The sequence below is a fragment of the Xenopus laevis genome, chromosome 1S, assembly GCF_017654675.1.
Source record: "Xenopus laevis strain J_2021 chromosome 1S, Xenopus_laevis_v10.1, whole genome shotgun sequence".
NCBI classification, from domain to species: Eukaryota; Metazoa; Chordata; class Amphibia; order Anura; family Pipidae; genus Xenopus; species Xenopus laevis.
Window position 1 is genome coordinate 164,088,456 of NC_054372.1, and position 13,280 is coordinate 164,101,735.

The 13,280-nt window shown below is 36.2% G+C and overlaps 1 protein-coding gene across 1 annotated transcript in view; it reads left to right on the plus strand.

Moving 5' to 3' along the window:
- The window catches only part of st8sia4.S (ST8 alpha-N-acetyl-neuraminide alpha-2,8-sialyltransferase 4 S homeolog), a 54,114-nt gene extending 41,522 nt beyond the window's left edge, over positions 1-12,592 (plus strand). Inside the window, exon 5 of the mRNA XM_018244337.2 lies at positions 10,926-12,592. Within this exon, the coding sequence (XP_018099826.1) occupies positions 10,926-11,208 (283 nt within the window). The 3' untranslated portion in view covers positions 11,209-12,592. The remainder of the gene's footprint in view (positions 1-10,925) is intronic.
- Positions 12,593-13,280: the final 688 nt, after the last annotated feature.

Here is a 13,280-nt window from a genome sequence, read left to right on the forward strand (position 1 = left end):
TCAGTGGTTAACTATTATGGCCTTTCATAGTAATGGGCCAATAGCACTGATCAGTTTATTTAAATGAGTGAATCTAAAAATGATTTTTGAGGTGCCGGGCAAGCCAAAAAGTGTATAGTTTATGGCTCATTTGATCCAAAATGCCAGGTCTTAAGTTAGTACAGATAATAAAGTTTGTCAGAAGGAGACAAAAATATGATTAATAGTAAAATAGTTAAAGCTCAGGGGTCTCCTTTTGTCCATTTTCGTTTTAAAGAAACATTTAGGGGGTTATTTACTAAATTCCGAATGCAAAAATCCCGAAAAATTAGTGATTTTTTTTTTATAAAATCGGACAAAAAAAATCACAAATTTTTCAGAATTTATCAAGCCCTGAGGATGGAAAAGTACAAATCAGAAAATCCGGCATCTCAAACCTGTTGAGGTTGCATATAAGTCAATAGGAGAAATCCCAATGATTTTTTGATGTGCGCTGGGTTTCGTGTGATACCGCAGAGTTTTCGGGCAAAACGTATACGAAATTTTGAGTTTTCGTATAAAAAATCTGAAAAAATCATGAAAATGTGATTTTTTCCTGCAAAGCAAATTTTCGGGAAAATGTAATAAATAAGCGTAAAAAACCAGAGCAGAGATAAAATCTGACTTTGATAAATTATCCCCTTATAGTGAAATTTGTGTAAAAAATGCTCTAAAGTATAGTATATAGTTATCATTTCCTCTTGCTCACTGCCTAGATTCCAAAGGAAAATAACCCAGTTTTCCTCATAGTTTAATAGCTCTTTTCCTAAAACCAGTTTAGTTGCACATGTCAGCACTTATTCCAGTTCATTGTTATACTTGATATTGACTGACATCCAAAATTGTTCTGTACATTTAGAGGAGGTCGCAGACATCTATAAAGAAGCAAAATTATACTTTCATTATGCATTTTTTCCCTTTTGTCCCTCGAGTCATAGCCTTTCTTTTATCAGTATTAAACCTCATTTATCTATTTGCTGCAAAGCGGCAACATTCAGTATGGAACTTATTGTCTTGCACAATTTAGTATAATCAGCTTGCACAGAGACAGGACTTAAAATTCCCATCTCAAGTTTCTTTATGAATAAATTAAAATGCAGTGATCCATTAAAAGACCCCCAAGGGGCTTCACTAACAACAATGGTCCAACCAGAAAATGTTCAGTTTATCACCATTCTCTATCAGCCTCTCAGCTAGTTCTCTATATAAATACAAACCATGTTTGAGGCCAAATCTTAAGAGACTACATCCACTGCAACCCAAAAGTGTAGGTTTCTGCTAACTACCTATTCAGTTTGTCTGGAAATATCTTTAGCACATAAAGCCACAATACAAATACTTAGGGGTTTATTTACTAAAACACAAGTTTTTCTCACTATTCAACCAAACTCCCAAACCTGAATCCCCATAATTTACCAATAAAAGTTCTTGGAAAAATCAGCGCAACAACAAAGTTGCAACAAAATCAAGTGTCAATTTGAATTATGCAACTTTTTAGAATTGTCACCCTGAAAACTCGACTATATTGAATTGTCACCCTGAAAACTCAAATGTATCGGCTTATTGAACAAAAGCCAGTGCAAGCAGCCCAAAAGTATCAAAATCCTGAAGGTAGTTAATATGTAGATCAGCGCCTATGGCAACAGAGAAAGAAACAAAAACAAAAAATAGTGCAATATGTTTCAATATTACACCAACACCCAGGGGCACATTTACTATGGGTCGAATTTCGAGGGTTAATTAACCCTCGATATTCGACCATCGAAGGATTTACCGCAATTCGTTCGATTGACAGATCGAAGGAAAAACGATTAAATCCTTCGAAACGAACGATTCGAAATATTTTAATCCATCGATCGAACGATTTTCTTTCTATCAGAAATTGCTTGGAAATTGCTTGGAAAGCCTATGGGGACCTTCCCCATAGCCTAACATTGGTGCTCGGTAGGTTTTGGGTGGCGAAGTAGGTGGTCGAAGTAAAGAGACAGTACTTCAACTATCGAATGGTCGAATAGTCGAATGATTTTTAGTTCGAATCGTTCAATTCGAAGTCGTAGTCGAAGGTCGAAGTAGCCAATTCGATGGTCGAAGTACCCAAAAAAATACTTCCAAATTCAAAGTATTTTTTATTCCAATCCTTCACTCGAGCTTAGTAAATGTGCCCCCCAGTGTCCAAGTTATTTTCTTAAGGTGTCGTTCCACTTTAAACTTTCCACTCCTATTGGTGACATGCATACTTTTTCCAATCCGTTACCATCACCGTTTGGCCAATTTGCCTACTTACAAACTGGAGGTGTGATATATTGCCCATAGTATTTAGCAGGTCTCTCCCTCCATCCGAAATAGTGTAACGCCATTTTTTAAAAAGTATGTATAAAAACAAGTTTGCACTAAGATTTGGTTTGAAGTTTGGTCACACATAGATATATGCATTACACAGGTTGTTGCAACTTCTGTATGAGGACCCTGCACTCACCGACTCCACTCACTGCAGCCGGATAATTACCGCACCAGCGCTCGTCCCAACGAGCTCAGTGCCCCCCCAACAATCACCCCATGTACTGGCCCCTTACACAGTGGCAGCAGTTTGACTCATGAATTATATTTGCCGCCACAGTGACATCATCATTGCCACAAAATTCAAATGTTTAAAGGGGCCATGGCCATTTACTCATTGTCCAACATTGATCTATTTCAGATAGTTCCTGGGTGCACTTCTTGTCTGTTTCTCTGTTCCTCGACCCCTGCCTGTTCTTGACTACTCTTGTATTGCTGCCTGAACTGACCTTTGACTGTATCTGACTACTCTTCCGGATCAAGACTTGGTACTGCATTTACCGATTGGTTTGACCCCGATCTGTGTCCTTGACAATGATTTTGCCTTTTTCTTACTGCTTCCCTTGCTTGCCCAGAACTCTTGCCCTGGTCTGGTTCTCTCACTTTAAGATCTGGCTGGATCCGAGTAGCGGTGGGCTCCTACCAAATCTAAAGGCAGCTGTTAAAGATGGGAGTATGAGCTGTGACTGGAACATTGGCATCTGTTCTGGCATAGTCATTGGAACTGGGTGGGCCATGGCCACCACAGATTTTTCCCCCTGGTTTTGTAAATGGCGGCAATTGGTGTAAGACTTGCCTCTGCTTTCCATTTCAGTGCTGGAAGCAGAGGGAGGGAACAAGCTCAGGGATTAGGCAGCTAAGTAGGAGTGCAGAAGCAGGGCTTAATTACTCGATCCGAGTTAACTGAGCCCCACCTCCTGGCAAGCTGAAATTTAGGCATGCACGCTGTGAACAGAGAGAGAAGGGCCAGGACACTAAATCAACTGCAGAAAGGTTAAGACCTGCGGTGATTGGCTTAGGGATCGGTATTTGAATTTCCTGCCCCCACACACTGGGTGAGGTGAAGGGAGTAGGAAACTATTTTATTGGTCTCACTACCGGACTCTATAGGAACTTGTCTGGCATGGCAACTCTGCATAACCCCCGAACTGTCAATGTAGAGAAAAGGTAAGAAGAAATCTGGAGTTTTTATTACTTATGTGGGGGGGTTATTTTTACATGGAATTGCCACTGTGCTATCTGGCTATGAGTCTGGAGGTATATGTACATGGAATTGCCACTGTGCCATCCTATGAGGATATCATATTGTCCTAGTTTTACAGAATTTAAAGGAAAACTATACCCCCAAAATGAATACTTAAGCAACAGATAGTTTATATCAAATTGAATGACATATTAAAGAATCTTACCAAACTGGAATATATATTTACATAAATATTGCCCTTTTACATCTCTTGCCTTGAACCACCATTTCGTGACTCTATCTGTGCTGCCTCAGAGATCACCTGACCAGAAATACTACAACACTAATTGTAACAGGAAGAAGTGAGGAAGCAAAAGGCAGAACTCTGTCTGTTAATTGGCTCATGTGACCTAACATGTGGTTTGTATGTGTGCACAGTGAATCTTACGATCTCAGGGGGCGGCCCTTATTTTTTAAAATGGCAATTTTCTATTTATGATTACCCAATGGCACATACTACTAAAAAAGTATATTATTGTGATAATGGTTCATTTACATGAAGCAGGGTTTTACACATGAGCTGTTTTACTCAGTATCTTTTAATAGAGACCTACATTGTTTGGGGGGTATAGTTTTCCTTTAAGCAAATGCCGTTCCCAATGCTATGGTTTGGTGTTCCTGAAAAATTCTTAGAAAGCATGTGGTATAATGAGTGGAGCTGAAGGAGGTGTGACCAAGAAGTGGGTGTGACCAAAAATTTGCTCACACCGATATTACCTCTCCCTCTACCCCCCCCCCCAGCAAAAACATCTTCTGCTGCCTATCTGTTGGATTTTGGAAACCATACGTGACAGGCCACGAACACCTTTGTCTGCAATTATTTTGCATGCATGGGTATGAAGCATTTTTAAATTTGCATTCCCTAGTCTTCATATGAGCAACTGCAACAGTGAACAAAGGGAACTATGCATTCAAGAAACAATTGACTTTGTTGTTATTTCGTAATGTCCTAATTGTAATATTATGGGTTCAGCCTGTATACATAATGGAAAATATATTCTAATTTCAGTTCTTTTCTTTTGGCACCTGCCTATTATTATTTTTGTTATAGGTCTGTAAATGCTCTGCATCTTTTCCTTCAGTTTCAATGAGTATAGGATAGTGAACAATCTTGTAATACACTAATGAGCTAAACACTGGAAAAATTGCCATGCATTATGTTTTCAACTTGCCAGCCTCCTTTGCATACAAAAGAGTCCTCATGGTATCCAGTCTTTATCTCGGTGAACCTCAGCTCACTGGTAATTTAAACGAGGGTTACCCATAATGCTGTATTTTATTTTTTATTTCAAATACATACCATTCAGTTCAGTAACATTTGATCCTAGACTGGGGACTTTACAGAAATCTTTGCACCCTCTGTCTTCTAAAACTACCTATAGTGCACAAATCCACTGGTGTTTTAGTTCTGTCTTTATTTTACCAAAGTTTTTTCTTAATTTTTTCCTGTCAATTAACTACGATGACCAATGTTTGCAATTGTTTCTAAATTTCCCTTTTCATGATTACCCCTAGTAGTTCCTTTTTCAGTGTGTTTTCTTCCTCTAAATGTGTGCAGCATATTTACTGTATGTTATGCTTGATAAAATAAGTAACTCATGCCTGAAAGAATAGGAAACTGTACTTGCCTGTCAGAATTTAAAACATTCTTTAAGACATTTAACCAAATTTAAAAAACAAGATCCCTGTGGTGCTGAGAATATTCCCTTAAACACACAATATATTAACTATAAGAAAAAACAGATAGGTAGAAATATTACATTATAGTAAAGGACATGTTCTAAAGCTCCCTCGTTTTTATTTAAATCTTTCTATAATGTTACAGGAATAAAGTTATAAGAAATTATTTGTTGATACATTTCATCCTACAAAGGTCCTTGTTTTTTTAAACTTTGTGTTTAAAGGAGAACGACAGCTCATGGGCTCCATTTTCTGTATCTCTTGGATCCTCTCCTGTAATTTACAGAGGTTTTCAGCACATGCGCAGTTGCCTCTAATACCAGCTTGTCTCCAACTGTGCAGGCACCGCCTTTCTTTTTGAAAAAGCTGAAAAAATCATACGATTTGGGTTTTCGCTTGATTTTATGGAGTTTTTCCACGATCCAATTAAATTAGCCTTTTTTAATAATATATAAGGTCAAATTGTGGATTCTAGTTTGGACTTTGTTAAATTAAATAATCAGTAAATTTGGATTTTGATAAATAACCCCCTGTATTGCATGTGGGGAACTTTTGTGACTACTTGTCTGTTAACTTTTTGAGTGGGGTTAAGCTTTTTTTTCATCAGGATAAGGAATATGATAATTGTAGATTATGTGCCTACATATACTGGTGGGACTTTTTTCCAGTCAAGTTTTTTTTTGTGAAAAAAATCTAATTTGTAGAGAAAAAAACTTTAATTTTCAAGGTTTATTATGCCCCCAAGCTGCTAAAAGTCTGAATCTGGAAATACTCCATATAAAAGCTGTCAAATTCTTGTAAAAGTCAATGGCAGCTGTCCCTTTCATCATTTGAAGATGTTTTTAACCATCACAAATTTTGGGGTGTTTGATGCTGGTTTTTGCTCGAAAACTCAATAATTTTATTTTCTCTGCAACAAACTCCATAAATTCGAGTGTCTATACAACAAGCTCAATAAATTTGAGTTTCTCGTGTTGCACGATTCAAATTGTTGCACAATTTTTTTGTGTTTTTTCCTGAACCAACTTTCTCGACCATATTTCTTTATAAATAAGCTAAATTTGTGGATGGGAGTTAGGTTAAGTTTGTTTTTATTAAAACACGTGAAAAAGTCAAGATTGAGTAAATAACCCCCTATATATTTACTTATTACCCCTTTAATAACTGTTTTCTTCTCTCCTTCTTTCACTCTCTCTTTCATATCGCTTTCTTACTTTGATCTGACCTTTAGCTCTCAAAGACTCCATTTAAGAGGCTTTTAGATTTAACATTTTTCATTTATAATGTTGTAACCCCTTTTATTCTTGATGTAACACAAATTACTCAATAAAGTTAAGTTGTAAAAAAATTTAAATTACTCAATAAAGTTAAGTTGTAAAAAAATTGAAACAGTGAATTATATTATTTAAGTGAATGATATTATTAAATTTACATTCTGCCGTTTTTGCCACTTTGCACAAAAGTTAAAATTTTCCTCCTACCCCTGGAACTGAACATGTAAAGAGCGATGCTAGGTGATTAGCTCATTTGCAGCAATATTCTATCTAATGCTATAAATATTGAGAAATAGGTTCCATTCACCATAGAGAACCTGAACCATTGGGGCTGTGATTGCTTTTCAAATGCAATTGCCAGGAAACATCTGATTTTACTGTATCCATTCTTCTTCTGTCCAAAGTACCAGATTAACATTTTGAATTCTTGGAGATATATAGGGTTTTCCCCTTTTATTTTACAACTGTTGCGTGTCTATAATTTGTTATTGCATGATCAATAGTCTATATAATATTTGTACATGGAAAGCTGTTAAACACTGGTTGTAAGTGCTTTCTTGTGTGGTGGCTAATTTGTGCAGAGGAACCTAGGAATTGGCTAATTGTCTACATTTATCATTTGCATGCACTCCAGTTGGCCAAATAACAAATGATTTTAATTTGGCTTCTCAGTTAAATTAGTTCTGGCAAACGGACACATTTACATAGTTAATCATAGTTAATCAAAGTCCAACCCCTCCAGTGCGCTTACATACACACACACACTCATATCGACCCCTCCATACACTCACATAAACTATACATTTCCATATCTAATTTAATTATAGATTTTAGTATCACAATAGCCTTGGACATTTAAAAAAGTTGAAAAGGCTTTAATAAATTATGCAAATTTTTTCACACAATTTCCTTTCAATTAGGAATGGTTCTATTAGGATTTATCATTAATTAACCTGCACCGATAATAAATAAATGAGGAAACATGGCCCATGGCTATACTCTCTGAAATCATTAGGTACAGAAACATGAAAGACTAAATAAATTAGGGGTCCAAAGGAATTAAATATGTAGATAGATTATTATACCCCTTTGCAAAAAGTAGTGAATTGAATTGAATAAACGGGGAACTACTGTGGGAATAAAAAAAAAAATGTAAGCTTTATCTCACTGCAATAAGTGCATTTTTTGCCTGAAATCTGCTTTTTAGTGCTAGGTGGATTCCACTTATTAAATGACAGGCTGAACCTCTAAGTTCAGATGCCATGGGTCTGCCATACTGTATTTAAGATGAGAAAAAGAACAAAAAAATCCACCATAAAAGAGCTCAATGTATGGTGAGTTTTGGATGTGACTATATACTGTACCAATCTTGCCAAACATAACGCTTCCTACATACAGAGCAAAAGATCCCAAACAGGGTCGTACTGGGAGGGTCAAGGCCCACCGGGGCTGCCACATCAGGGTCCCCCCAGCAAACCACCCTCTGCCCTCTCCCGTCCCTCTCGGAGCATACCTACTTCATGGAGTGAGTGAGGAGGCGTGGCAAGCGGGCTGAGTTGGTGGGGAAAGCAGGTAGAGTGGGCGGTGCAAGTTGCTGGAGTGGGCGGGGCAAGCTGGCAGAGCAGGCTGGAAGTCAGATGGGGAGGAGGTCTGGGCCAGGGGGAGGCCACAAGGGCTGGGACCCACCGGGTTTTTCCCGGCGTCCCACATGGGAAAGTCCTGATCTTTGGATACAAAAATGACTGAGGTTTATAGAGGCTTTTATACCTGGCTGCTGCAGCTGGAAGAGATCTGATTAGCTGAACTCATTGAGAGTTATTTACTTTACCAGATTAATATTCAAATATGAGATTTCAGCCAAGGTTTTCTGTCATTTTGATTATTTCATTTTAAACATGTTATTTCGCCACTCAAGATTCCTGGCTAGAATGCATGCAGCAAAACAAACCCATATAATATTTGTGCTCAGCATAGCAACAATGCAAATGCCATAGCTTAATGGCATGTAAAGGATGGATGGATGCTAGCCAGGCAACATTTCTACTTATCTCCAGTTCTCAATCTTTGTAAATGTAATGCTAATTACTTTTTTCAATTAAAACCTAAATACCTGAGCTGCAAAAGTTCTCTGGCCATATGAAACAAAGCTGTAAACGTTAAAATTATTGATTTCTTTTACAGGTTACTAAAATTCAGCATTTTCTATAAATGTATTTATTCTACAATGCTGATAAAGCTGAAAACATATAGAACTACCAAACAGCCAAGTATCTTTCTGTTCCACCATATGCCTCATTTACTGGTGGAAATAAACAGATGTTTTAGAAACAAGAGATTATTCTGGTCATATGGTGGTTAAAGAATTTTAAAAAGTCTGAAGATTCTGTTTCACAACCAGGGGGGTCTACACATTACAGCTTCAGTTGCATTTTATTGTATTGTTATTCACCTTCTAAACATTTTTTTCAGTTTAGTTGTTTTCAGATTTTTTACCAGAAATAGACTTTTTTCAATTGCTTTCCATTTTTTATCTTTTATCGTTTTTTTCCAAAACTGAAGTTTAAAGTTTATTGTTCTTGTCTCTGGTGTCTCAGTTTGTCTGGCAGCAAATAAGTACCTCAAGTGAGAGCCTATGTGCTATGTAACCCAGGTTATGTATGTTGCTAGGTAGAATAGAAGCGGTAGCCATGTGACGTGCCACAAGAGGATTTAACGAGAATAAACAAAAACAATGAAGAATAAACTGAAATGAAAGGGAACAAGTCGAGTACAACCTGTAGTTAGGAAGGTGAGCGGGAGGAAGTCTGTAAGCAGGCAAGAGGTCTGGGGCAGGCAGAGTTCTCTCCGGCCAAGGTTAGAAGTAGGCAGAGCACAATCATAGAGAATATCCAGGAAACAGGCCGAGTCAAATCCAGAGGTCAATAATCGTAAGCAAGGGTTCAGGAGCAAGGCTGGAACAGGAACAAGAGGCAAGATCACCAACATGAACCATGTCTTAAATAGGACCATAATGACCAGATTATTGACACCTGGTAAATAAAGGTAGTAGCAGTCTATATGGATAGTTGCGAGCAGCATTCTCCAACCACCTCCAGTGGCTCAGCAGGATATGACACATCCTAAAAACAATGCAGGCCAGGGTTTGAATCCCCAAGAGACCTGACGCTGGCAGGGTTTGTCTTTTATAGACACTCTGCCTGCTCACCTGCTTTTATGACATCATCAGCGGGGCAGGTCTATGAAAGCAACGCGGGCACGGGCCATGGGTAAGGGTCGGAAATCCTGACCCGCACATCATTAATCCAGGAGCATTCTGAACTGTTACAATTGGAGATATTTAGTGGCTACATGAGTTGATACATTTTCTCATCTGTGGAATATTAGCAAATATTGTTTTCAATTCTATAAGCTGCCTTTAATGAAACTGCCTTTAATGGATTCTGCTCAGCAGAATGAGCACAACAGTCGGCGACCCCCCCCACCCAGAGCTGTTTTAGAAGGTGAAAAATGAAACTTTACACTTCAGTTTTAGAAAAATGATCATATAGAAATTAGAATTGCAAAAAATCTTTATTTCTGGTGAAAATGAAAATGACTAAACTGGAAAACAACCCCTTTAAGCAAACACTGGACAGTCCCTTCAGACTGTGGTGTAGCAGGTGGGTAAAGGCAGAATATATATTTCATTAGACATTATTGTATAGAGAAAAGAGCCTCAACCAAATACACAGAGAGTATAGATTTTTTTCCTAGAGTGACCAATGAAAAATATATTAAATTAATAAATTAAATCTAGATAAAAAACATACATTAGTAATTTTAGTTCTGCATGCTTTAATAAACGTTGAATAAAAAGTATGTTATGTCTTACTAAGCATTTTAGAAACATTCAAAGTTAATAAACCAAGAACTTAATAGCAGTACATGTGCATAGTGATGAGTGAAACTGTCCTGTTTTGCTTCTAAAAAAAATATCAAAATTGAGAAATTTGGATATTTCGCCAAATGCATTGGAGTCATAGACTTTTTTCTCTGCTGTTTAAGTTTCATCAAATGCATTGGAGTTAATGGGTGCTTTTTTCCTGCATTTTTTGCCCAATAAAAAATGATTTTTTTTCCTGGAAAGTAAACTGTAATGCTGCCATTGGTGTTTTTTCTTTAATTTTTCCCATGCAAACAACCCTTTCCCTGCAAAACAACATACATGGTGAATTTAAAAATTTAAATTTAAGATCCTGATTTAAGATATCTTTAATGTGTATTTTTTATAAAATCAACTTGGAATTTAGAACTTTCAACTAAGGACTTTTGTGTGATGTATTTTGTATATTTTCTATCCTAACAATTTCACTTTATTACTTTTAATTTTGCAGGTACTGGTTAACCAACAAAGTTCAGATCAAGAGACCAAGCACAGGACTTCTCATGTACACATTAGCAACTCGATTCTGTGATGAAATTTATCTGTATGGGTTCTGGCCTTTTACCAAGGATGTATATGGAAATCAAGTCAAATATCATTATTATGATGAACTAAAGTACAAATATTTTTCGAATGCAGGCCCTCACAGAATGCCCCTGGAATTCAAGACTTTGAATTTATTACACAACAAAGGAGCACTTAAACTGACAACTGGAAAATGTATACAGCAATAAACATACAGAAAATACTGATTAGAGTAAGCCATCTCTCAAGAGACAAGGATGGGAATAGCCTGGAAAGCTGGAAAACTGGCAGTTGCAAGGTGCTATAAACTAATGTAAAAACCTAGTTCAAAACAAGTGCCACATTTGTTCACTGAAAGTCTGAATGTTTATCTAGTGTTTACAAGATCTACAAATGCAATCACAATTAATGTTAAAAAAGAAAAGTAAACCCATTGAGTGTTGCTGGTGGGGTTAACAAATTGTAATATTGAAAGGTGTTTCTAAGTCTGGAGGGAAGTCATTACCTAGTTTACATTGAAATCTGTTAATCAGTATTAATTGAAGATTCATTTAATGCCAAAAGTTCCATGGGTTTTATTGTGTTGTACTTAAACATTGTATTGGTTTTTTATAAGACTTTTTTAGATTAGAGGATGAAAATACAATATTGGAATGGAAAAAGAAACAAAAACAAGATGTGATTGCTACACAAATTCAAAGATGGACTTCTTGTTTTGTGTAAAATGAATTGCTTTCAGTATTATGCTGGAGTATGCTGTTCAAGCCTTGCCCTTTCTTGGTAGTGGAGATATAGACTTTGGTATGACCAAGGTGAAAGAAGGTAAGAGTGAAGCTGGAAGAAGGTAATGAATTTCAAATGATTTGGAAAGGTTGTGTTTATAATCAAAGGTGCCCTTACTTTTGGTACCAAAGATTTCAGTGATTTTGTATGCATTTTAGAGTTTTTTTTGTTTTTATTGTTTTTATAAAAAAATTAAACAATTATTGAAATGTGCATTTAGTACTGCAAAGCTATGCTGCTGAGAAATATATTTTGTTATATTGTTTGTTTTTTTACAGAAAAGCCTAATTTATCTGTGTAATGTCTTTTTTTCTTAAGCATCTGTTTACATTTTGAAAATAATTTTTGTTTTTTATGCATCTTCCAGGAAAAATCCAAATTCAAAATGAAATCTCTTGAAAGTTAAACTTTACATTTTATCATCAGCAAAAAATTGAGGAAAATGTTCCCATAAGTGAAAACATACTGACATACAGGAACCTGACAGATTCATGGTCCCAAAGACTTGTATTATCATTAATTTCACATGATTTTAATACTGCTTAAAGCTGCAGAACACCATCTGGAGAAGTAACCAATTGGGAAATTCTTTGATAAATGATTGTTTCCAATACCAGTTAAGAAAGCCTTGGATAGTTTTAGAATGTTGTGAAAATTAATATTTTTTTTATAATATCAGAAGAAGCTTTCATAAATCAGCTTGAAAACGCAACTATTTACTTGTAGAAACACTTTGGCGCAGATTTATCAAGAGTCGAAGTGAATTCGAGGGAATTTTCTAAGTAAAAAAATTCATAATTCAAAGTCATTTTTTGGATACTTCGACCATTGAATAGGATACTACGACTTCGAATTCGATTCAAAGTAAAATAGTTTGAATATTCGACAATTCGATAATCGAAGTACTGTCTCTTTAAAAAAACTTCGAATTCAATACGTTGCCAAATTAAACCTGCCGAAGTGCTATGTTAGCCTATGGAGTCCTTCTAGAGCAGTTTTCTAAGTTTTTTTAAGTCGAAGAAAAATAGTTTGATTGATCGATGATATCCTTTGAATCGTTCGATTTGAAGGATTTAATCGTTCGATCCAACGATACCCAAATCGCAGGATACCCAAATTTGATGAAAAAACTTCAAATTCGATATTCGAAGTCAAAGTATTTTAATTTGATGGTCGAATTTTGAAGTATTTTTATCTTTGAAATTCGACCCTTGATAAATCTGCCCCCTCAACTATTAAAAATCTACCCTATAGTCAGAAAGTTTTTATCCACTTCTTAAAAAGATAACTTTCCAGACAGATTAAAACAAGAAATAGCATTTCATATAGTTAGGTAGTGTATAGCACAATGTTTTAGGTGGACACAACTTCAAAATCTGTTGGACAAATGATATTTTGATTAACATAAGTTTATAATAAGGTCCAGTGGTTGTAGATGAAAGAAAGTTTCTAACTCTGCTTGCAGAATCAGCCTGCAAAATGTTCAGCTATTTTATTA